Raw genomic sequence first — 27,885 nt, 5'->3', positions numbered from 1 at the left:
TTTCTTGAGCGTCATTATCCGGTGTATCCCCTTGAGTATATTGTTAAAATGTTAATGAAATTCAAGACGCTTTTGAGTCGTTGTGAAATAAAATATCAAGCTGCTGGAGGTTGCGTCAATCTAGGGAGACCTTTTTTCTTCTGCATACTTGTTTCTCGATCGTTATTTTTTTTTTTTTGTTGATGCGCTTGAACACATTGTTAAAAATATATTCCCAGTACCACGCACTTTTGTGTTGTAGGGAAAATATAAACGTTTGAAGTCGTAAAAGTGAATTAGTATATTCATTACAAATTTCTAAATGAATTTATAATTTCATGAGAGCATTTTTTGATTTCGTGAAGTCGCGGAGGGAAATTAGTACACTTGTGTACAAAATTTATGACGTGTGTTTATGAAATGTGTACATATAATGTAATAACGTTAGTACACCACGTCTGAATAAAAGTTGGAAAAAAAAAAATTGGAATACTTTTTAACATGGTATTCTCGATATAATCTGGGATACTCAGGATCCTGGCCGAATCGATTTAAGAGAACTTATTCTCGACCTGAATTTGTGGTTTCCGCGCAAATGGGGTATTAGAGAGAAACGGTATGTAGTGCCCTGAGCTGAAATTGAAAAATCAAAGTGTTCCCGCTTAGTCTCTTGTTAACCATTTCCTATCGGGGAAGCTGATGCGATCTCTTGCCGATTCGCCGAAGGCAACTGGATGGATGTGGTTGCAGAAAATACCATCCGTGGGCATTTTTTCCGGCGATCCTAGTCCTACGAGCGAGGCTCAAACTTGTTCGCTTTCTCCGCAGGAAGGAGAAAGATTAATGGCGGTTATTCTAAGTGCACTTTTAGTCTCATCTCGCCAGATCGGCGAGAGGAAGCGACGTCGATATCACCAGGAAATGGCCTCGAGAGTTCTCTGCAAGAAATTCGGTCTTGAAGCCAATGGCGCCGAGATTAATAGGAATGTTTTCCATTGTTTAGAGTTAATCTAATAAGAAGTTCGAAAGGATCGAACACCAGGGAGAAATCGCCCTAACATTCATGGCCGTCCTTTTCCGATTTCTGCCAAGTCGAGCGATGTTCCTATTTGTCTCGGTTCGTAAAACCCGCGAAAACGCTGTTTTGCGCCAGAACCATCCTAAGAGTTAGAAAGGTGATTAAACGGAGGAAAGTAAGGTTGCGGGGTTCTTTTTAAGCCAGTGAAATTTCCAGTTCCTGATGCAAATACTGGTGCCACTGGATGTCGGAGATGAGGAAGATTCACCGTACTTGATTAACAACATTAATTTTTACATGTTGTTACTTTCTTCACTTTCCCACTTGCCGGTTTATGGACGCAAGGAAACTGGGTTTTTGACGAAACAATCGGGTCCCTAAGAGAGATCGGAGAGATTTAATGTTAGCAGCCTCTTTTTGGTCCGAGGGTTGAATGACGACTCGGTTCGTAAAACCTGCGGAAACCTCCGTTTAACCAGACCTAAGGATCGGAACGACTGTTATAATTCAAGTGAAATTGAAGGCTCTTCTTAGTCCTATCTCTTGAAGAAAGCGCAATTGATCTCTTAGCCTTCGTCGACGACTCTTTCGCGGATCTCGTGGTGCTCTTTTCAGCAACGGCACGTACAAGATGTAAGATGGCAAAGAAACGTAAAGTAACCGCGATAGTTGAAACGAGAATAAAAAGTGCAGCTTTCTTTAGTAGAGGATACCATGAGAACGAAAGGAAATCACCTACTTATCACGTATCATTTCATTGAACATTAAAACACCGGAACAAACCACTGTGGAAGAACGGCTATTTTCGAACCATTTATTTATTTCGTTCGTTATTCATTGAATTTCATCTGTGTGACATAATGAGCCTGTTTCGTTGGAATCGATATGGTTGTGTCCATCTTTGATGATAGTCATTGAATTCTGAAAAGTATATCTTCGGGTCTTTATTGTTCACGTCAAATGAGAGGAAAGCTCACGTAGAAACGTATTTCAGTTTTGTGATCCATCTACTCTATGTTCACCTGGCGCTATAAAAGTCTGACGTGAGTTTGATGTGATCCTTTGATGCTACGTGTCTTGACTTATACATGATTAACGCTCATTGAAGGCATTCAATTTATAATTTAATGGCTAATTATGCTAAAGTTGATTTCCTGCGGATTTAGTGCGTAATTTAATATCTTCAAAAAACACCTTCGGTGTAAAAAAAACTTTGCCAAATACATTTTTATTTCCGACTTCAATTACAAAAATAGCTCGACAATGGAAATCAATTATCTTTGCCAAATACAATAGTACTTTCATACTATTAAAACTCTAATCAGTTATTTTTCCCAAATGTCATAGTATATTTTGCCCCCATGTAATACAAGTACATCCATTCCGAAAAATTTGTTTTGCTTCGGAATAATGTCTGGGAAAATGTTCAGTGTTCTACTTCATATAATAAAATAAAAAAATATATATAAACTAAATCTAACCATATAAATAAAATTAGAAACTCAATTTGAAAACAACATTTTATTTGGCGAGCACTAAAATAGTGATGATAAGTCGTACGAGTATACTTCCAGTGCTCGCCAAATAAAATGTTGTTTTCAAATTGAGTTTCTAATTTTATTTATATGGTTAGATTTAGTTTATATATATTTTTTTATTTTATTAGATGAAGTAGAAAACTGAACATTTTCCCAGACATTATTCCGAGGCAAAACAAATTTTTCGGAATGGATGTACTTGTATTACATGGGGGCAAAATATACTATGACATTTGGGAAAAATAACTGATTAGAGTTTTAATAGTATGAAAGTACTATTGTATTTGGCAAAGATAATTGATTTCCATTGTCGAGCTATTTTTGTAATTGAAGTCGGAAATAAAAATGTATTTGGCAAAGTTTTTTTTACACCGAAGGTGTTTTTTGAAGAGATTTCACTTCTTTTTTTAAGATCTATAACAAATTCGTCAATTATATCAAGAACATACCTCATTTTCATAGTATTTCAATAATATAATATTAAATGTTATTTATGCTTTTGTTGCCTCTTTGCATTACATATTAAATATTATTTCTCTTTATTATTTCTACAATGTTATAAATATACTACGATATTAGTAAGTATATAGATAGATAGCAGGAAAGTATCGAATTACTGATACATTTTCTGCGGATTTAGTGCGTAATTTAATATCAGATAAGAGAAAGTAGTACCCTTTCCTATGTGCGATAGAAACATAATGTCTGATAATCTCTGCACGATGTATCGATTGTTAGTGTCCATTTAAATAGAACAGAATTAGCTGTAGGTAATGAAAGTACATCCAGGATGGTAATTGTAGCTCTTCTTGGTGTGCTTAAAAAATATGAGCACGACATTTCATAATACGTAATTTCAAACGAATATTCAAAAGAGGGAGATTATTTATGCAGCGATCAATGTACACAGAGTGAGTTGTTACATGTGACGTGTTATATGAGCATGTAATTGTATGCACATTCATCTTCCTTTATTCCTGTGAAAGTAACGATCATGGACCACGCTAACCTTCGCCGAATGTCATTGACAAGTCTTTCTGTGGATCGAACAATTTTGCATTACACCTTCGGAAGGACCTTTGTTGAAAATATATCATTGACTTCAATTCTGGTACCATCCATAAGACTCATCACAAGTTGGGTACTTGTAACACTTTTTTTAACGGGAACATCTTTTTGGAAAAATATTGTCTTCATTAGGTTTATTAATAATTAGGGAGACATTTTAATTAACAATAAGGCAAAAGTTTACTTACTATTCAGTCAGGCGAGGCACAAGAATTGATTTACGCGTCAATTTCTGTCTTAAGTCCGGCCATGCTTAAGTGAAAATGTGCAGTAACTATCTCTAAGAATGGAAACTAATCTGTAGCTGCGGACACTAATGGGCAATTAAAAAGAGGCACCTTTACGAGTTTCGTAGCTCGGCATCGTTCTGCTCGTCTTGGTATTTATTGTTCGGCGTCACGTGCAATTGATCGTTCCTTACCAAATATGTACGGTGGCAAAACTTCGGTAACATTTTCCGAGAGAAAAGCGACTGCGCGATTGAACTCCAGACCCTCGCTCACCTTTCCAGAGCGTAGTGCAAAATTGCGACATTACGTGAACTTACGCAATGCGTTCCTCGAATTTCACCACAGTGTCTAGAACCTTTAATGCAATGTACGCAATTAATGTAGAAGCTTTGGTGTCGTAATCGAACGTCCCGAACCTTCTTATCACGCGTATGCGTTAAGCGATGTAACCAAGACTCAAATTCAATGTTTTAACTCCAAGCTGTAATTATCATACATTCTCCGACTGGTATTTATGAAAGATGTCTTCTTACGTGAATTTGTAATCTTTCGAGCACTTTTTTTTCTCACGTTCTCGAAAACATATGATTTCAGTTTAGTCACATGATTTCTATTTCACATCCTAGGACTCTCAGACATCAAGACCTTTCCTTTCGCAGTATAACGAGTCCTCAATAGTTAACATTAGTCGCATCGCCGAAGAACCGACGATTAAGTAATAAATAGTTTTAACTAAATAGTATTCGAGCATCCATAATGAGCAACCTTTTTTAAATTATCGGTGACTTCGCGTTTTTCAAACGAATCCACGATTTTTCACCTACTCAGGCTCCCTACAAATAAAAATGTCGTGGAAATAATTTCATATTCTGCATTATTATTATTACATTTTTTATAGATGTCTTGATATAGATGAAACCTTATTCCGCCGTTAAGGTGAAGTGAAACGCGTCGGGGAACTTAAAAAATCGTGAAAAATCAAAATTTTCAAAGTGTCCGGATAATTCCTACGTGCTCACGAGTGATGTATCAAAGTTTCGGACAGTTTTATCCTTAATACCCTTAAAAAAAAGTGTCTTATTTGAATAGACTGATTTGAGGAGGGTTTCACTTCACCTTAATCGAAGGCATGACCACTGAATTATCAGAATTCCTTACAAACGTTGTCTTCCTCCATTACCGCTTCACGCAGAATTTAATCTTAAATCTGTCTTAAATTTTAAGGTCAGAGCGGACAATGAAGGCGATTTATCTCTTATTCTTCGGCATTGTTGCGGTGAGCGCACAACGACGTCTTGCATTGCCGGATCCACGAAGCTGTGCCAATAGTGAGTATCCTGATATAAAAACTATTTTTATTACGGTTGAATTTTAATTCCAACGTTATTATGGACCCAGTGCTGTGACTGCCCAACCGTGGGAACGAAGGACGAATGGAAATATCAAAGTCGCCTTAACTTTTAGGGGTACGTCACGCAAATTATCGAGATGCCAGAGGAGTTGCCCATACGTATTTCTTCAGTTGGGAACATCAACCCACAAGGAACCTCGAAGTGGATTGGCTGGATGCTCGCAACATTTGCCGTCGACACTGCATGGACGCCGTCTCCTTGGAAACTCCTCAAGAGAACGAGTTCATTAAGCAGAGGATCGCACGAGGTAAAATATTTGTCTTGCATGCAACGTACCCTGTAAACAGCGGACAAATTACATGAAGTGTTTTAACTCTTCCATACCGTACATACGGTCAGCAATATGTCGGTCCCGCTCATCCCGAATGGTTACATTAATGAACATTGCTTGACGATCAAATTTGATAGGTACATTTATAGCATTTTATCGATCATCCCGTCTACATGCAGAAAAGCGTTCGTTGGGGTAAATAACATTTGCATGGATCAGTTATACGATATGATTACATAAAATGTTTTGATGGATCACGCTAAATATTATCTAAGATTAGCAAAACGATTTAACTGACACTTTGATCGAGACAAACTAGTTCGCTCAAGTGAACTGAAATTCTGAAATTAACGAAATGCAGTCTAACGATTTTGTCCAATGAACCAAATTTGTTCTCTAAGTATAAGAAATATAAGAGGGCTAATAATCGCTGTGGATATCCGTCAGATTGTTGTTGACAATAATTTAATACCATTTGCATACAATCTATACCGTAGAAGGTAAGGCTATTCCTGGGATCTCCTTATATGCCGCATTTTAACCAGGTAAATGTACCTTATTTTCACTCAACGACGAGCGAAGGACATTTCTGCAGTTTTTACGGTCACGTGTGAGTTACATCCTTGTGCATGTGCATAGCACACCTGCAGATGCAGAGGATGCAAGTAAAAGACGACTGGTCGAACCAACCCACTTTCACTTGACCGTCGCTTCGAAAAATAACTTGCCAAGTTGTCGGCAATCTTCGGGGCATCTGTTTTCTGATATTTTTTCCTGGCATCTGTTTTCTGATCTTTTTTCCTGGCATCTGTTTTCTGATCTTTTTCCGTGGCGAAAAACAGAAGTAGTCCGTGACGCCCCCTAAGGAAATGAGACGGCTGAAAGGTCAAGTAATAAAATTCGAAGATTTCTATATTTCCCCTTTAGAGCGAAGTCACGAGCATAAGAACGTGAACCTGGTCTTCGGTAAGATCGTCCGCTCATTATACGAGTGAAATACAATGCACGTTTAGTGCTCGTAGAGGAAGACATTGCAGCTGCAAATCTTCTTTCTTTCCCATTATCAAAGCTATAAAGACGTGGGCTGTATATCACTACACCGTGATGTTCGTTTTGACGCGTACAATTTGTGCAGTAAATATGGAAGAAAAGTATCTTTTGCGGTGACTTTCAATAAATATCTCCTAAAGGAGTACCCATTACAGTATTATCTCCTTTTATCGCCATTACTACACTAGGCAATACAATTGAACCTTTGATAACTTTGCATGCACTTTAAATTGCAAAATAGCGACATTAGTAAGCGCTCACAAATCCTTCAATCGACCCGAAATGTTTGCAGTTAATCACATTCGACGATAAGAACGAGATTCAATTTTCATGATAAATATTTGATAGTTTCACTATAGCATTTTATTGAATATATGTGGGACCATCCTGGTGATAATAGTGATTTTATGTTTTATCTCATGTTATTACGTATTCTACGTTAGGCAGTGTTTCTTTAAAGTTTCTTTAAAGCAGTACAGTAAAAACTAGCATGTTGGGTAGACTTTCTTTTCCTCTTCATTGCTCAACTACAATCTGTTATATATTTATTATAACAATAATTAGGTTTTATGAAGGATATGTACAAAATAAAAAGAGAAAGAAAGGCACCATGCAGATGTACATCCATTGATGTGTCACCTGTTGTTATGTTGGGTAGACCTAAGAGCATATTTTAAGGACAAGAGCTTACCAATGAGCTGTAGTTGCCTGGGGCGATCGCTCTTGACCTCTCGACGTTCTCGTGTACTCGTACGCGAGATTATTTCTGAGCGAATATCGGGGCTTACTTTAGCCGACGAGATGACCAACTTTCGACATAACGAGGCTCCAATCGTCTGAATAGAAGCATTCATTTCGAAACTAAATTATAGGTTCAATCACGAATATTTACTGATCTACCATGTCTCAAGGGGCCTTTACATAACGAGAAATTCTTGGCCCAATTGCAACATAATATATTAGAAGTATTATATTTCGTAATTTCCATATAAAAATCGATTCTTATCGGAAGTATGTCCTATCTAGTATGAGGATTCTAAAAAGTTCTTTGTGCACCTGCATATGTTGAAATCTCGACGAAGAATGAGAAATTAAGAATAACGAGCCTACTGTCGGTAGCACTGTGTCCAAGGAAATTGCAAAAGTAATTTCTTTGTCTTTTAGCAAGTGCACGTCCTTTGAACGCGTTTCTCGGTGGCTTCCTCGAAGAATTTGTTATTGTTTCTAAATGTAACCTAATTAATTGTTTTGTACCTGAGAATGTGAATATCATGATTTCTGGTTGGATCCATTAATGGCGCATGTATATTCGTGTGTGTTCATGATATAATTAGCGATTGGAATTTGCGACAGGAAATGTGAGGTATATCTGGACATCTGGACGCAAGTGCAACTTTAATGGCTGCGATCGGCCCGATCTGCAGCCGCAGAATATTAACGGATGGTTCTGGTCCGGTTCCGGTGCTAAGATTGGGTCAACCACTCAACGCAATTCTGGCGATTGGAGCAACACTGGTGGATATGGACAACCTCAACCAGACAACCGCGAAGCTGCTCAGGTACAAATACAAATATTTTATTTTCTTGTAACTTCTTTCAGACTATAAAAGCCCGAATATTCAATCAGTTTTCATTAATCCGTCCACCTCTTGAGATCGCTCTTCATCACTTTTGGACTTCAGTTTATACTAGAATGTGTGCAACTCCAAATCTTTTGGCCTGAGGAGAATTTATGATTCACCTGAAAAATTGGAAGACAACAGGAAAAATGGTTTTTCGAATATTTATTAAAAATGTAACGATTTATCGAAAGTAAAAGTAGAATTTTGTAGAAAATAAGTAGAAATGAACACCGAATGTAGCAGTTCACTTGCGTATCGCAGCGTGACTGTATAAGTTTAAGTATTTCGTTTTTTTATGTAATTAACTTATCTGATTCAAAATTCCAGGGTAACGACGAGTCTTGTTTGTCTATTTTGAACAACTTTTACAATGATGGAATCAAGTGGCACGACGTGGCCTGTCACCATGTGAAGCCATTCGTCTGCGAAGACAGCGACGAACTTTTGAGTTTCGTGGCTTCCCGAAACCCAGGGATCCGTTTGTAAATTGAAAATAACACTTTGACATAAGGCGCGCTAATGTACGAATGAATCACGTCATTCTATGAGTATTGTACTTTTAGTCTTATTTATATTTCACTACTCAGTACTCTCAATTCGCTCACGTAAAATAGTTCTTAAGTACACATCTATGTAATAAGAATAACATTAGTCACATGACGTAGCCTCGAAACTGTGCATACAATTTTGTATTTCTTTTCGTACGAAAATAAATACTTCAGTATTTTTAAAGGCATCGTCTGGAGTTTATCTCGTCGTGTCAGTTGTTTTGTATTAAATATACGTATACCTGTTTTTTTTTCATTGCGGCACCTTGTTGATGGTCAAGATACAATGTGTCTAAAGTAGCATAAAGAAGTGTAAAAATTATGTTTTACATAGAGAAATGGCAAAAATAAATAAATAAGAACAAACGTGAAATATGAAGCAGATGACCTACCAATCAGGAGGCTGAAAAACAAACACAACAATATGGCTATCCTACCCGCTCCTTTTCCTATGCACGGCTTCCCCTCCTGGGGGTCTATTACGTAAAGCAAATTGAGCGAAAATGTGAAAAATGAGTAGTTCACGGCATTACGGAAAGTTTTTGGAGGGGGAAATGCGAGATGATTCATATGAACTGGCTTAGCACAAATTTTTAAGGGAAATGGTGAAGCATACAAAAAAAGATAGAAAAATAAGCACCGTGAACACCATATTCCACGGATTGTGACAACGAAATTAAAAATGGAAAACCTCTCAAAAATTTTCGATTTACAAGGTATGTACCTTTATTTGAATATTACTAGATCGGAAGGGCTAGTGATTTCTTTTTCTTCGGTTCTTATTATATTATATTATATTAACACGAATTTTGATTGGCTGTAGAGAAACAGTGGAATGTGGAAACATTCACCGTACGTCTTTTGCAGTCAATCAAAACCTCTTATTCACGCTTTGTTGCTCCGTCACTTGTCGCTGTAGCACTAATGAAATATTGGCCTAATACAATGCACTTGTAATACCATATGTACATATCATCAAACGTTCGTCATTCCCTAGCTAGTAGCCAATCAGAGAGCAGTCCTGCAGAGGAGAGATATTATTGGCTACTGAGTGACAAACGACTTATCCATGTTCAAACGGTGTGCTGAGGCAGTTTTATTACTACAAGTTAGGTGAAAGTGATTACAATAATTTAATCCGCTTTGAAGTTTTCTCTATATTCACTGATACAAAATGAATTATTCTTGATTGTTCGGTGTAAATTCCGTCATAAAGTAATCTGTATTTTGAGTTCGTAGTACGGCTAACCGAGGGCGCCACTGTCGCGATGTTGATCACGGTCCATTAAATGCACTAAATCGACCTTCTCAAGGGATCATTCGAAGAGCCAACTTCGCTTCGTTGATCCGGGGCAACAAGCGATACAAACACTCGTCCGTTTATCGCAGGGATTTCGTTATTCAGGATAATCGTCTCATTAAACTAGTTTCGACTCCTTGGAGCTGTTATATATTTTAATCAGTTACTCGCGATTCACAAATCACAATCTGTGATCAAGAGAACTAATACGGTAGCAATAACGACAATCTCCATGACTGGGTGAGGGTGCAGCTGAGAAGCTCATAGTGGGTTGATGAAAAAACGGTATCAATGAGATTGTGCTCTGTAAGTCTTAAACTTCATAATTTCTGAAAACTGTGAATGTTTTACATATGCCTACAAAATTGTAGCTACAACACCGAAAGTGTGTGATATACCTATGCAATGTCGAGTACTTGTAGAACTGGCAAAAGATGATAAGGAACTGAAACACATTCCATATTCTTGACCATGGTTCGTACAAATACGTACGATTCCTTGTTTTAAGAAGAATCGGTAAGTGTCTTTTCTTTTCTGTAAGATTTGGTATAATTGAATATACTACTTTGCACCTAGTAGTTCATAAATCACTGTTAAAGTTTTCGACAGTCTGGGGACATAAATTATATTATTCACAAACTTCATTGTAGTGACGCTACCATGGGAGTATTGGTTAAAAGTATCAAATCTACAACAATTTTATATTTCTTCTACTACTTTCTACGAAAATTTTGAACATTTTTCTCAGTGCAGCCAAATGAAATTATACAAGAACACATCTAAAGATTAATTTATTACCATTTATTAAATTTGATATGGTTTAAATGTTAATATAATTTCTCTAGCTTATGAAAAAGGAAATATATTGAAGTTTATTAGAATGTTACGACTTTTGATGTTTCAGATTTGCTAAAAATTTTCCAAAAAGTACTTTAAAACATCTCTATGCTTATAATAAACCTATTGATATAAATATTAAAAATTAATATTTATTATTCAGGGTTATAAAATTGCTTACAATTATTTGATATTATTAGAAGTACAGAAATATAGGCAAATATCAATATTTTGCCATAGAAGATATTAATTCATTAATAAAGTAGAAAGTTTTCAAACTACGCGACTTTTAGAGGTATCCAATCCCAAGTATTGGTCGATAGAATTATATGTAAAAAAATGTATTACAGAAATCGTCTAGAAGAGCAATATAATATTTTACAGAAATAATATGATTTAAAATTACAAAATATTAAAGTACCAGCAGCATATTAAATGTAGAGATGATACAATTTGTTAACTTATTTAATTGCTGATCTTCCTGGAAATTAAAATTTATACAGTAAAGTACAATTGATAAATGGACTTCAGATATTACAATGTTGTTTCAGATTACATGATTGTGCAAAATCAAGATGGCCCGTCGCCGTAAGAATGAATCAAAATCAACAGTAAAATCACCGCTAAAGTTTGTAGCTGTTCGAAAGTCTAGTAGACAAATAGCTAAAAAACAGTTAGAAGATAAAAAGGTTAATGGTGGATATGTACGGAAAATACATTCAAATGATTCTGAAGAATCTAGAAGTAGTCAGGAAAGTCGAGAACAGGCAAAGAAAGGTTCATCAGTTCATAAGAAATTTGGCAAATACAGTCGTTCGTCAAACAATGATAGAGAAAGTAGTAATGATGAAATTACTAATGAATCGGATTCAATAGCGCAATATAAACAGGATGCAGGAGAAAGCGATAGTCAAGATGGATTGGATACTTCTATTCTACCTTCTGAGAAGCTTAGTCCCGAAGATGTTAGACAGGTAGTTGTTGGAATCTCTAATCCTAGCACTCAAACATCAAATGAGAGTACATCTAATGAAGTTATGTGGCAAGAAGATGTTATTGAAGAAACCATTATCTGTGAAGAGATGGAAGTAGAAGGAGATGCTGTAGATAATGGTTATGTGGCACGAGATGACAATGTTGTACTTGAAGAAGTTTTGCTAGTGAAAGAGCCCGATTTTGATGAAAAAGGCGTTGTTGAATTTACTGTGATACAAAATGATGATGGGACAGAATCCATGGTAATGTCTTCAGATTCACGTAATGTGCAGATTGAAGACTGTTACCAAGATACAAGTGGTTTTCGTTTGATAGAGGAAGGTGTTAGTAGTTTGCACATGTCTGAATCGGTACATTTTTCTTCTGCTTCTGTAATCGATGACATCTGTGTACAGCCGGAAAGTGAGGAAATTAATAAATCACAAGATTTTGATATTAAAAGTGAATGTAAAAAAGATGCAGTTCCTAATCGTAAAAAATGTGCATATGTACAAAAAGATAGATCAAAGAGCGAAACAAGAAGTTCGTCAAAAAAATCGTCTCGTTCATCCGTACCTTGTTTGCCGGAAGAAGGTTCCAGTAGGTCCAGTGTTTGTAATGATAAAAGTGACTCAAACACTGCAAAGTCTTCCAGTGAACAGGAATCCTTATTATTTCAGGATGAAAGCACAATGGATAAGAATGTATTCGATGAAACTACAAAATGTTCACTTAAAGAATCAAGTGAAATTATTCACCTTGATGATAATTTAGCAGGCATGCAAATCTCTGAAAGTCAAAAGGGTACCACAGATAGCAACTCTCCTAATGTACAAAAACATAAACGTTATATGAAACAAAGTTCCACATACGTACCATCTGAGAAAGTTTTACCACCTATACAAGAAACCGAAAGTGATTTGGCATTGTTAGATAAATTGGAACATTTACATACTAAGCATAGCTCTGATGATGGACCACCTGAAGAAACTGAAATCAGTGATGGACATATACTTATTAATTCAATGGCGGAACAAACCAGTATTTTAAAGATCGATGACTTAGAATCAAAGATCGCCTGCACAAATAGTTTCATTTCAAATCCAAAATTGGGTCAAGAAAAACCTAGCGCAGATCAGCTTAAAAACTCTGAACGTGTTCAAAACATCGAAGAGCTGTCTGGAGATAGTGAAATGGATGCCAAGGCTGATTCTGAAGATATCAAAATGTGTAGTAGTAGTGAAAATAGTAATGACACTTTACTTTCTGCTAACAATTGCAAGATGCGAGATTTTGGTGATAAAAGTAATACAGGGAGTCTTAGTGAAGGGGACAAAAAGCCTGGATTTAGAAGTCGTAGTGGAAGTACTGATACTACTGGATCTGAAAGTGGATCTAATAGTTCTGGTGTTCGTCGCAGCAGTAGAATAAGATCGATAGGTTTAATGAAACAAAGGTATGCATTATTTAATAAAGTGCATAGAGTGAATTTAATGGAAGAGCACATAGTAAGAGATAATAAACATACTAACCAGGAGAGGGATTAGTTCTGCTCAATCTGTTATAAAAATGGATATCTATATAAATTTAACAAATCAGGTAACTTAGAGAAACAGCAGGTCGGTACATATTATGATTTAATTGAACGGAACTTGTATCTTCATCAAATTCACTCTGTGTAAACTTTAAAAATTGATTATCAAAATATTTTCAATTGAATAAATTTGCAATTAGAAAATCGTAATTTATGTTTATTCAAAAGATCGAGCAAGGGTAATGTCATTATTATATTTCAAGCTCCTGATGTTTATAGTCGTCAGTGTAGGTCATTTAATGTAAGGATTATTGAATATTGGAAAATATTTTACATTACATGTGTTAATAAATCTTATTTATTTGTTCCTTGTTATTTTGCTTCAGGTCTCGGGGACGTGGTTTGGTGGTCAAACCTTCTACAGAAGTCACAAAGACAACTCCGCAGCAAGAACGTGATAAGTTATCTAGCATATCCAACGTGATAGGACAGGAATTAAAGGATAATGTGGATAATCAATTGGAAACTCAATCGGACAAAGAAAACAGTAGTAACAAAACTATACCAACCACTAACGAGTCACTAACTCCATTACTAAATGTTATCGGAGCCACTGGATATGACTCTGATTCTACGAGGCCTGTTAAAGTGAAGTCTCGATGGCGGAGATCAAGTGAACTTGAAATGGGATCTGGGTCCTTATCTAATTCACGGACTGGAACAATTCCAGTACTTAATTATGGATCCACAATTAATCAAGATACTTTATCGAGTTCTGGACCTAAGACTGAGTCTGGATTTATGTCGCCACTGGCAGTATCATCAACATCTGTATCTACATCTGGAAATGGATCTGCATGCATCTCAACCTTGAAAGTTCTACCTACTAACATTGAAAAGCCCGTAGAAAAAGATTCACGTTGCGAGACACCTATAGTAGTAGAAAATGCCAGTGCTGTATTGCCGTCTCAAGTAGTGATTGGATCAAAAATACCACTGCCAATGGTGCTTCAAATAAAAGATAGAGAAATGGAAGAGAGACTGAGTCAGTTTGAACACCTGAGAGAAAATCTTTATTTAACTGAACGGTAAGTTTATATAGTCTTTGAATACAAATAGGTAATTTAAAAGAGAAGTTTCTCAGTATCGCAATATATTATCAAGTATAGTTATATAATGTGTACGACATTTAAATATATGTCCTTTTACTAGGTATACTAATAAAGAAACGAAACGTATGGTGTGCGATTGCTTTTTAACAGAGGATGAGATAAGTCGGGGAGAACTCGGTTGTGGGGAAGATTGTCTCAATAGACTTCTCATGATTGAATGGTAAGTCTTTAAAAGTCACAACTTATACATGGGATTGATGCTGATGTTTTATGTTAAATCTGATTAACATTGCATTGAAAATTTCCAGAAATGCATAAGTTCATGTGTATAAACATATGCATGAATATTTACTTACAATATTGCAATTTATTTTAGTGGGTCCAGATGTGTTGTCGGAGATCGTTGTACAAATAAAAGGTTTCAAAATTGTGAATATGCAAAATGTGAAGTATTTCGTACGGAAAAGAAAGGTTTTGGATTACGGGCTACTGTTGATTTGTTTGCGTAAGTGTTATATTTATTAAGTACATTAATTAAAATAGTAATTCCTTTCACAAATTACTAATGCGAAACTGTAACTTTTTTTTATAACCCTAAACAATACAATTTCTATTCGATTTAATAGGGGTGAATTTATAATGGAATATGTTGGCGAAGTGGTCGACCCAAAAGATTTCCGTCGACGAGCGAAGGAATACTCAAAAGATAAAAATCGGCATTATTATTTTATGGCATTAAAATCTGATCAAATTATTGATGCTACTATGAAAGGAAATGTATCTCGTTTCATAAATCACAGTTGTGATCCCAATTCTGAAACGCAAAAAGTAGGTTTATCAGTTTTATTATAGGAGATACATGACAATTAGTTCTCTACGTAATATTTACAAACCAGTAAAATGACGTAATTAATTATTACAGTGGACAGTCAATGGTGAATTGAGGATAGGATTCTTCAATAAAAAGTTTATTGCCGCAGGAGAAGAGATCACATTTGACTATCATTTTCAACGATACGGGTTTGCACAATTCAATTATCTTATTTGTATAATTATTGTAACTCGATCTCTCCATTTTTATTACTAATTATTTAGGTTATACAAATTGTGTTATACAAAACTAATAATTCATTTCTTAAAATTAGCAAAGAAGCGCAAAAATGTTTTTGTGAAGCTACAAATTGCCGAGGCTGGATTGGTGAAACACCGGAAGAAGAAAAAGAAAAGATCGAAAAGAAGGAAAAGGGTGACAAGGATAAAGATAGAAAGAAGAAGGAGGAAAAGAAGCCAGCTGATTATATGGAAGATGAGGATGTAAGTAATTTATTTGTTGGAGTTTAAATAGAATATGTTAATATTCCAATGTCACTGTATGTGTTGTAATTTATACAAATTTATTTCAGTTGGAAGAAGAAATTGATAAGTTGTGTTCCGGTGGTTTAAAAAATCGAGCTCATACATTGACGCTGAGTCGATTAATGGTTCGCAGCAGAGAATTAGAACATCGAACTCGATTATTGCGGCTCGTTCAAAGTGGGGAGCAACCATGTCGAAGATTGTTCTTAGACTATCACGGTCTTCGACTAATTTGGAGCTACATGATGGACGTGATGTCTAATAAATCCGAAGAAGCACAACAATTTCGACTAGAAATCCTCAAAACATTAGGCACTTTACCAATTCCAAATAAGACTATGTTAATGGATAGTAAGGTTTTTAGTGTTGTCGATAAATGGGCGAAGCGATTATATGCATTACCTAGTGGTGATTCTCCGGAGGACGACTTAACTAAATCGAAAGGCGATGACAGCAGCTGTGACAGTAACGAAAAGCCAAATATCGAACTGAGTGAGATGGGTGCATCGCAAGAGAAAGAAACAGACAGTAGTCCAATTTTGAGTGAAATTAAACAAGAAGCTGTGGAGCAGACACTCGTTCCAGAGTTAGCCTCAAACCTTCTAGTCGAATGGTCTAATTTAAAAGAAGTTTTCCGAATTCCTAAAAAGGAGAGAATCGAACAGATGAAAGAACACGAAAGGGAAGCAGGTAAGCTATAACAGAATTAAAATTCAATATCGCAATAAATTCCGAGTTCTATTTAATTCATGTTTTACAACATGTTTACCACAGATCGTGGATACAGAGAAGTCTTAGAAAAAGAAGAAAGAAGAGAAACGTCGTATGAAAGGTAATGAGTCTACAAGCGAAGACTAAGTGTTCGGGTTTGATTCGACGATGAATAATTTCGTTCCAGACATAGAGCGGATCGCTACGGACGGAACGAAACTGACAAACGAGTTGACAGAAGAAGAGGACGCGATTCGCCCGATTTCGAGTACAATAAGACAAAGGATAAGCGAACCGAAGAGCGAGGAAATCTCGTTCCTATTCCTCGTATGTCGAAGTACGAACGCCGACAATTGTTTGCGTTAAAAGTTGCGAAAGAAGAGGAGGAAAGGCAGCGGCGCCAGCAAGAGGAATCCTGGCAGGAACACGAAGCAAGATGTATGGCTCTCGGCATGGATCCACATACAACGGCTACGGTTGATCCTCAAACTGGCTATCCGTTATTCTTCAATCCGTCCTTAGGGCAATGGCAACCATATCCAATTCAAGGTTTAACGACTTTCCAATTAAATGTAAACTTCTCAAATGATATTGTTCTTTTGGTTTCGATATATTAACTGTTACAGACGGTGGGGAAATCGCACAACAATGTACGCCTGTCTACGTGGGAGGTCACTCTCAAACACTGCCTGGACTCCCGCAATCCACCGTATCTCAAACTCCTGCCGTACTAACTGCAGCAATCACTCCTGGTATTCAACCTGTCATTCCAGCCGGGGTTCCACCTACGGTGTATATGAACCAAACGCCAGCGTTTACTCCACCAAACACGGCATATCCGATCTTGCCTCATCCGTATCCGGAGAGTCAGATCCAAATTTCCGGAAATTTATTACGGGTACATACGGAGTCGTCTCCCGTGCCAATACCAACTCAACCCTTGTATATTGAAAAGTCAGTGGAGCAATTCACTGCTCCGGTTACTACTGCTGAACCTGCTTCGTTCACGCCAGTGGTATCGGCATCTACCCCAGCACCGGAACCGCCGCCATTGGACTTGCCTCCTAAATGGAAGTGGGCAAAAGATGCTCGTGGTAGAATTTACTATTATCACGTTAAAGAAAGGATATCGCAGTGGTTACCACCGCCCCCGGATCACATTGGAGTGCATCCGGATTCCTCCTCAACTTCTGAATCTAGTGACGAGACCAGTTCATCGAATGAAGATGACGAGGATGTAGACGATGATCGCAACAGCGACAAGATGGGTGACAGCGTTCTGGTAGAGAATAGTTTAGTGGAGGGTACATCTAGAAACGTCAAAGAGAGTACCGCAAAGAAGTTGGATATATATGCGGCTACGTTAACAGTTGGCACAGAGTTGAAACGGAGAAGAGACGGACTTGTTCAAGAGCGGATTATTAGCGTAAGTAAAGTTACTTTTCAATTCTGGAGGTGTTCATTATCCTAATATTTTGTAATTGCCAGAAGTAGATAAGTCATTTGAAATGCAACTGATTCTTCGCGCGTGTCTTTATCTGCAGCATAATCGGCAAATTTTATGCAAATTGGAATACAATTATATGCTCTGTGTGTTACAATTAAACCATAGGCTGAATCTTCTAGACTCACGAAGAAATGATTACCGTAACAGATAACCGAAATTGTTGTTTTACGTAGAGATTTAAGAAAAATCTATCGAGGTCGGAGTATTTATGGAAACTTGTTTTCAGCCAAGACGAGAAGATGATCGTATCGACCATAAAAAGTATAAAGAAATAAAGGAAAAATTACGTCGCCAGAAAGAAAGGGCAAAGTTGAAAGAGCAAGTCGAAAAGCTACGAAAACATCGTCGAAGTAGCAAATCGAAATCATATTCGAGACACAGCTCTAGCAAATTACAGGCAATTGCAACTGACCCAACATCTACATCAGAAAGAAAGATTAAAGATACATTCAGAATAAATATGGCCAATGTGATGGTGCACTTCTTGAATCCATACAGAAAGAGTGACTGCAAACAGGGAAGGATCACCAATACGGATGATTTTAAACATTTGGCTAGAAAGGTATACCTCGTTTTTTACAAGTATGCCCTGATGAAACATGAATGTTCTTTTTTTTTTTTTTGCGGGTGTGATGTAGGCCATTGTATGCCATGTACATGTTCGCTATTGTAGATTCCGTTATTCATGCCGTTTAATGGTAGCCAAATTTACTGAGTTTGTACAATCAAGTTCTTCGTACAATAATCGAAAATTACTTTTTTCTATTCTTTCAGTTGACTCATTTCGTTCTTGCAAAAGAATTGAAACATTGCAAAAGTGTTGATGAATTGCAATGCAACGATAATGTTAAACACAAGGCTAAAGATTTTGTACGTAAGTATATGAGTAAGTTTGGGGCAGTATATCAGAAAGCTACGGATGAAGATTAATGATAAGTGATGTAACGTAATTTTGTAATTTATTACATATAACTTTTACCACTGCAAATCCCCTTAAAATAGCACTCATATGTAGATATATTCATAATAGCGGCGACTCTTTAAGGTAGTTGAATAACTTTGCCTGAACGTGATAATTAATTGCGTATTTTAAATGTTAATAGGCGAGTTATTATTTTTTTTTTTTATTTAATGTGTTTTGTACAAATCTAAAATTCGTTCGAAACATAGACTTTTTCATGTTGTTCCTTTTATAAATATCAGGTTTTACAATATATGTATGTTTCAATTTAGAATACAATATTAAGACATTTTCATGAAAAGAACTGTAGCTATTGGTTAAACTGTTGTTAATAATGACTTCGAATTACTTGTACTGAAGGATGTCTTGTAAATACAGCTCGATGTAAACGAGTTTATGTTAGTGTCCTGTTGTTAACTGATTTTCGGAATTCATATTCAAACCTATATATGTATTAGAAATGATAATAATACAATGTTCAAATCATTACATTGGTACATTATGATAACAGAAAATCGATATTTGAGTTTTAGTATATTACTGAATTTCAATATGAATTTACTTCATAATATATATTTTATAAACAATTTAACAATTCTAATTAAAAATGTACTGCATTAGATCTCTTAAAAATAATGGTTGGATAAAACTAATAGCAAATGAACCTTGGTATTCAAACAGTATTCTAAATAGTATTTAATTTTTTAAATATATAATTTATACATTTAACGTTTCACAACGATAATTAAAACATTCATAAAATATTTTTTGAACCTCTAATGTTCATCCACAAGAAAATCACCATAATTTCAAGTGGAAGTTTTGTTATTATGCCATTGTACAGAATTACTTTGTTTGGAACATTTTAAATATTATGTTTCACTTCTCGAAGAATTTGATGATAGCTTGCCTGTAATAAAATAAATAGTTACTGACTGCTGGTATTCTTAAATTGTATAATATATGTATATGAAAGTATTTTCAATAAGTGTTTCGCATTGATATTAAATTTCTTCACATCTTTAAATCAATTATAAAATAACTATTTCATTACTAATATTAAAAAACCACTAACTTTGAGAGTAGTAAACATGATTCCATCTTCCCCATTTTGTAAATGAGGATCCATGAAATCCTCAATAAATTGAATTTCACTTCCCAACTGCGATACACTTGACCTGATTACTACGAAAGTAAATACAGGCAAAAGCTCATCCATCGTCCATAAATATGCACTACCTAATTGCGTATGTACATCCTAAAAGAATAATATATTCTTAGAATTCATATTTTAAGTACAATGAATGAACTAAATATAAATCGCATATGATTTTACTTTTAGAAGACTTGATTTTTATGTATATATAATGTTTAAAATAATTGAATGTTGAAGTACACATGGTTATAAAGACGTTTCTATACTATAAATATCGTGTTAGAAGAAAGTTCTGTATTGATAAACATAGCTATTGGTCAAGTAAAACTTTACCTGCGTTATCTGCTCAAATGTTCTTTTAATGACTAATAATTTTTCAAACGGCGAAAAGGTAGTCTTTAATTGCTGTAAAGTTTCTGCTGCCTCAGAAAACAATTCTTTACCATTGCCTTGTACATGTTGTTTAATCGCTGTACTATTTTGCCAAAATTTCCTGCGATGCCAACAAATATTATCTAGTTATTAGTATCTGACTATACACAAGTTATAATACGATTTTTATACTTAAAACTTACGAGTCGATATCTAAAAATCTCATTAATGTCGAGTCATCCTTCCTATTCCATTTTAACAATTTTTCCCAGTACGTATCATTCTCCTCTTTGTTATGCATTGCATACAACACGAACAAGACAAAATGCACCCGAGGAAGTATTATTGGGCAAAGTATGACAAAGACACTTATTTTTTTGCTAAATAAATCAGACAACAGTGTCTTTAATTAAGAAGTAAAATAGCAAATCAGTATCGCAAACAAGACCAAACTAATTATACGACTGGGTCTTTGATTTTTTTTCTTTAATCTTACATTTGTTTAAATGGCTAATTAATGATACATTAAATTTAGTCTTTACCTGTCTCCTTTCTCCCCTTCGATTACATACTCTTGATTTCCTTTTGGTAATATTGGAAAAAGTATGATAAGTACGTCATACATTCGTGAAATAATACTTTGGAGTTCAGACACGGCATGCGTTAATAATAAAGGGTGTACCCTCACTCCACCATATGTTCCCGTGTATACTGTAGTCAATTCGGTTAATAGCGTCCCCAATGGATGATGGGTGCATTCAAAAGCTCTTGTTAAGTATTTGTTTATTTGTTCGTAACTGTCAAAGGTTAACCTATCACTTCCAAAACAAGGGATTTTATTTAGATCATCTGTCGACTCTGTTCTCTTATTTTGCGGACTATGAATGGAGCAGTTCTTTGACACAGTTCTCTGATACGATTTTGACATAAAAACGGCAACATTTTGCCACACCTTATTAGATTGTGTGATATTTGTCTCGTTAGAAATATCTTTACCGTTACATTCTGAAATTCCCAATTGTTCGTATAATTGATGAAATATAGACCTCCATTTTTTATCAGGTGGCACGCAAAGTTTTCCGAAAGACCTAAAAGATGCATAGAACAATAATGTATTTTCACAACGACGTTAACATGGAAAATTAATTTGTTGCAATAACTTACGGAGGTTTCATGTCGGTATTTTTGCTATTATCATATGCATTCATACGTAAAGTGGCTGCCACTTCTATTCCTTCATTCCACATGCCATTCATATTGCCTTCTATGCTGACACCGCTATTAAATCTCAGGGTACCTTTGCCACAAAATACACCTGCTGACTTAAATCCTCCTTCATAATATGAACCATTTTCAAAGACCATAATTCCATATCCCTAAAATAAATATACTGTATGTAGGAGCTGGTATGTTAAACTGAATATTGCAATATGTCAAATATAGTGAATGTTACCGTAAGAACATTCTGCATGAATATCCCTTCATAATAAATGCCATCTAATGTAACAATTAATCCACAGCCATGTTTCATATCGTTACTCCAAGAACCCAAATATTTCTCACCTAAAATTTTGTCATTTAGTATAAGTTTTAATTAACAATTTCAAGGTAAAACTTGCAATTGTGAGAAATTCATACCTGTCATGATATCATCCATAACTCCGTAGCCTTGTTTCATCCCAGCTACCCACTCACCGATATATATGGACGCAATTGAAGATGTAAAAGAACCTTCTTTTCTAATACCGTGACCATGTGGCAGTCCATCCTTAAAATATCCCTCATAAATATCCCCGTTACTATACCTATGAATTACATATTTTCCATTACAGAGTCGATGCATCAGGTTTTTCTGAAATCCAGGAGAATTGGGGAGCTTACTTCATTATACCATATCCATTTTGTTTATTATCTTGCCATTGCCCTTCGTAGGTACTTTGCGAAGGTATTTCCATTTTGCCACTTCCTTGCATTACTCCTTTATGAAATTCTCCTACATATGTTGTGCCATCCGCCCATTCAAGTTTTCCTGTTCCATGTGGTTTACCATTTGCCCAACGACCTATACATGACATTAGTATATTCAATTAGTAAACAAAGATTTCTATTAGAAATGTATACCTTTATCTTCTTATCTTCTACATCATTCATCCAAACATACATTGAATACTACCAATATGTAGGTAAATCACTAACCGGTAAATTTTGCATTTTTAAAAACACTGTGTTTAGTGAAATAGAATGAACTGGATCGCACGATTAGTGGAGAGTAACGAACTATTGATCCTAGATGACATTGAATAGTTCTTTGCAATGCTTGCAGCCACTCGCTACGTTCAGCGGGCGAGGACGTGTATAATGTGAGATTTTCTTCAGGTGTAATAACTGATATTGCATTCTGAAACATACATAATAATTATTAATTTTCCTGACGGTTTAATAATTACTAAACTATTTTTTTCGTATGCACTTTTTTCGTGTTATTTTTTAATTAAATCTTAAAAACGGTTTTCAGTTCGTTACATTTTTTAATAAAACAAGTGGTTCTGTCGAATTACCCGTAGAAGTAATGTCATGTTATTTCAATCTTTCCTGTTGAGCGATATAATCGCCTTTGAGGAATGTAACTTTATCAGAATATAATTACACGTCCAAGAAAATATCTTGGCTTTTGTGTCTATCGCTATTTAATTAATATTTACTTTTATATTATAAAACCTATTAAATGTTACATCAAAGAAAATACCTGTAGTAAATCAGTGTCCTGTATGGGTTCCACCCATAATGTTTTTAAAGGCAGAACGGACACCCAAGATCCAGTAATGTGAAGAAATTGATCGTTAAATAAAATAAATCTGTGTGATAACGAAAATCGTCCTGCACTGAGAAGCCATATGGGATGCACATGTGAATCTCTAACGAGACGCCTGTTAGGTAATCGAAATGGTTGAACTAACTTATCTGAATTTTCCCAAAATACTTTTGTTGCCTCCGCTTCTTTCTGGCGTTTTCTCTGTTCATAACAAATCTTTTTCCATTTATTATAGGCTTCATGAAGTGGTTCAACCGCTTCTTTCAATTGGTTACAGTCACTTAATTTTTGTACTAGAGTTTCATACCTGTAATAGAATAGTTTATAACGAATGAAAATGAACATCTAAAACAGAGAAATGTAGGTGACGTACCTTTTCAGGGCGCATAATGGATATTGTAAGGCCATTAATATGATTAATTCATTATTGTTTTTTATACCACTAGAATCTTTAGCATGTTCATAGAATAAATTCGACAATGTTTGAGAAACACTAATTATCTTTGCGATATGCATAAAACCACCTAAAGCAATGATATCACATATTGCTTTTATATATGACTTGTATACAGTAATGTGTTCCTTAATATTTGCAACTATTGCTATTTCATAAGATTCGCAAATATGATTGCAATAATTCTGTAAACTTAAAACATTTAAAGCTGTTAAACACATGACTTCAGTATAGATATTGCACACTGTTTCATAAACATTTGATTGATGAATTGCACCACCCAATTTTTCAAAAGGCCTTATCAAGTTTTGATACACGGTCACTATTTCCTCCAAGAATATTTGTTCCTGTTGTAGTTCTGATGTTATATCTTGGACACTTTGAAGGGTCACATAGCAACAACTATATATACCAGAACACATAATTTGCTTCATGTTAAGCTCGCTACTTTTTAAATCATCCAAATAGAAGAATTCTTTCTGCTCACTGAAATCAGAAAAACTTTGTACTCCATATCATCATTCACATACTTTGGCCTTCTAAATCTAATATACAAACCTTGTCTCACCCAAAAAGTGTAATTGCAAATGTGACATTATTAAACTATGTTTGTCTCCAGCAGCTATATCAACAGCTACAACTCTTTCTCGCGAAGTTGAGGATTTACCAAATAACTGAGGTGAACTTTGATAAGAAAGGGAATCTGTTGATACTTGTTTGGAATTATTTCTACCCCAATGATATACTCTACCATCTAAGGTAAGTACAATTGTATGATAATGGCCAGAGACAACCTTTGTGATTCCCATATAATGAAATTTTGTTGCTGAAATTGGTTTGTCTCTTTGTATCATATCACCAGTCCCTAATTGTCCATGTTGATTGCTGCCCCAAATCCACAATTCCGAAACTAATATGCTTTTTCCTGCTTGAACTAATAAATTAATCCCTTCTTGTAAATTATGTTCTGACAAATCATATTCCGATGATTCTGTACTTGAGAAAAGCTCATCATAGCAAGAACTGTTCGAAGTTTTGTTTTTGAGTGTTGTATCTTCCAATTCAAGCACTTCAAAGTTTTTACCATCATTGCAAACATCATGGTTATTAGAGTTTCCACTTATATGCTTGGATACAGTTTTTACACTGTCATGGATTGCTTGATGTACGTAATAAGCCATGTTTGAAACATTTTGTTTTATCAATCTAGTAGGTCTATCTGTACACTCAGCCAGCAGTCCTTCTCCAACATTTTTATAGGACGATACCCATGATAATTGTCGTGTTAGAAATTGTTGTGCAGATTCATTTTTAATAAATATTAAGTTCTTCTTTTCTTCCTTACCAGAATCTGTGAAACTACTTGAATGTTCATCACTGTCCAAAAATGAATTCTCTGAATTAAGTAGATCTTTTGGAGAAGAAATAGCTTCTAGTGGTTTATTTTCAAGCGATAAAGTATGGGAATTATTTACAGTTTTTTTTTGTTGGGCATAAACTTCTAAGGCACTAGTATTTGAAGATTCCATACTTGCACGAATATTTGTCATATTGATTACACACTGTGGACATGAACTTATAATTACGTCCTGCTCAGGGTTTTTTTCACTATCAGAATCATCATCAGTGGACGTTAAAGATTTTCTTGTAAGTGCAATTTGAAAGTTAAACCCACAAGCAACTTGAAAAACATGGTGATTTTCAAAAAATATAACTTTCTTTGGCTGTACAGTATTTACATTAATTTGAGGTTGTTTTCCACTAGCCCATAATTGTCCATTCTGCGTCACAAAAAGTGCTGCGTCGTCATTCACATCTATTGATCTTACTTTTAAAATATTTTCTTCTTCTACATTCCTGAAACAGTTACATTTTTTTTTGTGTACAAACAATTTAATAACAACTAAAGAAATATTTATTAACTTATATATTTTCCATTCAATATCAAAATATAAATGCTTCTGACAGGAGCGACAATTATTTAAGGATAATAATTTTAACTTATTGTAGAAAAATATAGATAGAAAACATACCCATGAATGCATTGTCTTAATTCCTCTTTTAAGATTATCGTGTCAACAATGGTAAGATCAATAGGATTTATTTTTAGAACATGACCTTCTGGATTTACAACAAATACGTATTTTGAATTAGAAGATATATCAGTAGCATGAAAATCTGTTCGGTTAAACACAACAGAGGGTGAATTATTTGTAATTTTGACTTCTCCATAATACAGATCACAGGTTGTTGTCGCTATGAATACATAATCATTAATAGTGACCAATTTGGAAATTGCAGCATTTGGCTCATCACAGAAAGTAATCAACACTCGACTATCATTTCGCCACAATAATATGGATTTCTCCATACTCTATTTGCATGTACTGAAAGATGACAGTTAACATAACCTATACAACATTGCAGTAAAATAGTACGGTGCTATCTTAATCCCATTTGGTTATTTCGTCACGTTAATAAAAATAACTTTAATGTTGATACATTCGTTTCATAAGATACTTGAAACAATGTAATAATCCCCATAATTAATGAGCTTAATTTTGCGGTAGAAACAGTCAATTGAAAGTTACAACACTGTTTACACGTTTACAACTAGAGTTGAACTATTTCTATCGAAACAAATTTTGTGAGGGAATACTTTTTCATGTGCGATAACGTCCAATCTAGTGTTACCTATTTCATAGATGTAACGAGCCACTCGCTCTCGGGAAACATGCTGCCATCTATAGCGCATTATCCAAGCTCCTTACTATGCGCAGAGATGGCGGTAGATTCGAGCACTTCAGCGCTCCACGGGCGCCACAGACCACCGGCCAACCTGACAACCAGAGGGACCAGCACCAGTCGTCACAATCGATCAGAGATAATTTGGGAGATTGCTCACGGGAAGGATTGTGAGATCGCATCCTGTGCTGCCCTCTGGTTTCGTACGTTAGCTTTCACCGTTTTTTGCCCCCAAGGGCGGCGCAACGAATTTCTCTGCGGCAACTCTCCGGCACTCTCCGGCACTCTCCGGCACTCTCCGGCACTCTGCGGCACTCTTCGGCACTCTCCGGCCCTCTCCGGCCCTCTCCGGCACTCTGCGGCAACTCTCCGGCACTCTCCGTCACTCTGCGCCCACTCTCCGGCACTCTCCGGCACTCTCGGGCACTCTGCGGCAACTCTCCGGCACTCTCCGGCAACTCTCTGGCACTCTCCGGCTCTCTCCGGCACTCTGCGGCCACATTCCGGCACTCTCCGGCACTCTGCGGCAACTCCCCGGCACTCTCCGGCACTCTCCGGCACTCTCCACGCAATCTGCGGCAACTCTCCGGCAACTCTCCGGCACTCTGCGGGAACTCCCCGGCATACTCCGGCACTCTCCGGCACTTGTCGGCACTCTGCGGCAACTCTCCGGCACTCTGCGGCAACTCTCCGGCACTCTGCGGCAACTCTCCGGCACTCTCCGGCACTCTCCGGCCCTCTCCGGCACTCTGCGGCATCTCTCCGACACTCTGCGGCACTCTCCGGCCCTCTCCGGCACTCTTGCGGCAACTCTCCGACACTCGCCGGCACTCTCCGGCACTCTGCGGCCACTCTCCGGCAGTCTACTGCGCTTAACAACGCTCAACGGCACTGTACGGCCTGCGATAAGGCTTGGAAACACTTGAAATACGCGCGAAAACGCTGGAAAACGTTCAAAAACACCTGAAAAACGATCGATAACGCTCGAAAACCCTCGGTAACGCTCGAAAACACTCGAAAATGGTTGAAAAACGCTCGAAAACCTTCAAAAAACGCTAGATAACGCTTGAACACGCTCGAAACCATTCTGAAAATGATCGGGAAACGCTCGAAAACGGTCGAAAAACGCTCGATAGCGCTCCAAAACACTCGAAAACGGTTGAAAAACGCTCGATATTGCTAGTAGGGAAATGTAAAAATCATACGCGAAATGACTCGGCTTATATCCGCAGTTAGGTAAGCCTCGGGAGGATTTTTCACAGAATTCGACTCTCACGCATACTCGTCGATGTAGCGCCGAACGCACATATATTCAAC

At 36.3% G+C, this 27,885-nt stretch overlaps 4 protein-coding genes across 9 annotated transcripts; 2 read left to right on the top strand and 2 right to left on the bottom strand.

Moving 5' to 3' along the window:
* The first annotated feature begins 4,769 nt into the window (after positions 1-4,769).
* On the top strand, positions 4,770-8,940 carry LOC105696636. The gene is made up of 4 exons (XM_012419255.1): positions 4,770-5,161; positions 5,298-5,492; positions 7,920-8,125; positions 8,516-8,940. The coding sequence occupies exons 1-4, from the start codon at positions 5,071-5,073 to the stop codon at positions 8,672-8,674; spliced, it is 651 nt and encodes a 216-aa protein (XP_012274678.1). The 5' UTR covers positions 4,770-5,070; the 3' UTR covers positions 8,675-8,940.
* LOC105696637 lies at positions 5,418-9,110 on the bottom strand. Of its 5 annotated transcripts, XR_001103736.1 has the most exons (5): positions 8,979-9,110; positions 8,213-8,307; positions 7,821-8,117; positions 7,258-7,402; positions 5,781-6,377 (listed from the first exon to the last, which is right to left on the bottom strand). XR_001103736.1 is itself a non-coding variant. In XM_012419258.1 (3 exons), exons 1-2 carry the CDS (start codon positions 7,418-7,420, stop codon positions 6,121-6,123), a joined length of 420 nt encoding a protein of 139 aa, XP_012274681.1. In that variant the 5' UTR covers positions 7,421-7,437; the 3' UTR covers positions 5,418-5,522; positions 6,072-6,120. The 5 variants fall into 5 exon arrangements, 2 of the variants coding, with proteins under 2 accessions (XP_012274681.1, XP_012274680.1); XR_001103735.2 differs by lacking the exon at positions 8,979-9,110 and having other exon boundaries at positions 5,970-6,394; positions 8,213-8,523; XR_001103734.2 differs by lacking the exon at positions 8,979-9,110 and having other exon boundaries at positions 5,978-6,377; positions 8,213-8,523.
* Positions 9,111-10,095: 985 nt separating this feature from the next.
* Positions 10,096-19,421, top strand: LOC105696618 (probable histone-lysine N-methyltransferase CG1716). 2 transcript variants are annotated; one of them, XM_012419221.1, is made up of 15 exons: positions 10,096-10,342; positions 10,423-10,552; positions 11,425-13,304; positions 13,769-14,470; positions 14,595-14,714; positions 14,871-14,999; positions 15,121-15,322; positions 15,417-15,514; positions 15,640-15,808; positions 15,898-16,540; positions 16,625-16,682; positions 16,749-17,110; positions 17,188-17,987; positions 18,295-18,630; positions 18,843-19,421. In XM_012419221.1, the coding sequence occupies exons 3-15, from the start codon at positions 11,449-11,451 to the stop codon at positions 18,996-18,998; spliced, it is 5,631 nt and encodes a 1,876-aa protein (XP_012274644.1). In that variant the 5' UTR covers positions 10,096-10,342; positions 10,423-10,552; positions 11,425-11,448; the 3' UTR covers positions 18,999-19,421. The 2 variants fall into 2 exon arrangements, with proteins under 2 accessions (XP_012274644.1, XP_012274643.1); XM_012419220.1 differs by having other exon boundaries at positions 10,408-10,552.
* A 165-nt stretch (positions 19,422-19,586) lies between these two features.
* Positions 19,587-26,528, bottom strand: LOC105696619 (alsin). The gene is made up of 14 exons (XM_012419222.2): positions 25,857-26,528; positions 24,382-25,680; positions 23,743-24,309; positions 23,304-23,676; positions 22,754-22,955; positions 22,439-22,619; positions 22,196-22,362; positions 22,011-22,120; positions 21,722-21,933; positions 21,100-21,645; positions 20,761-20,937; positions 20,519-20,678; positions 20,105-20,287; positions 19,587-19,939 (listed from the first exon to the last, which is right to left on the bottom strand). The coding sequence occupies exons 1-14, from the start codon at positions 26,192-26,194 to the stop codon at positions 19,895-19,897; spliced, it is 4,560 nt and encodes a 1,519-aa protein (XP_012274645.1). The 5' UTR covers positions 26,195-26,528; the 3' UTR covers positions 19,587-19,894.
* Positions 26,529-27,885: the final 1,357 nt, after the last annotated feature.

The sequence above is a fragment of the Orussus abietinus genome, unplaced genomic scaffold (assembly GCF_000612105.2).
Source record: "Orussus abietinus isolate OABI.00-Male unplaced genomic scaffold, Oabi_2.0 scaffold60, whole genome shotgun sequence".
NCBI classification, from domain to species: Eukaryota; Metazoa; Arthropoda; class Insecta; order Hymenoptera; family Orussidae; genus Orussus; species Orussus abietinus.
This window is presented reverse-complemented; position numbering and strand designations above follow the sequence as displayed.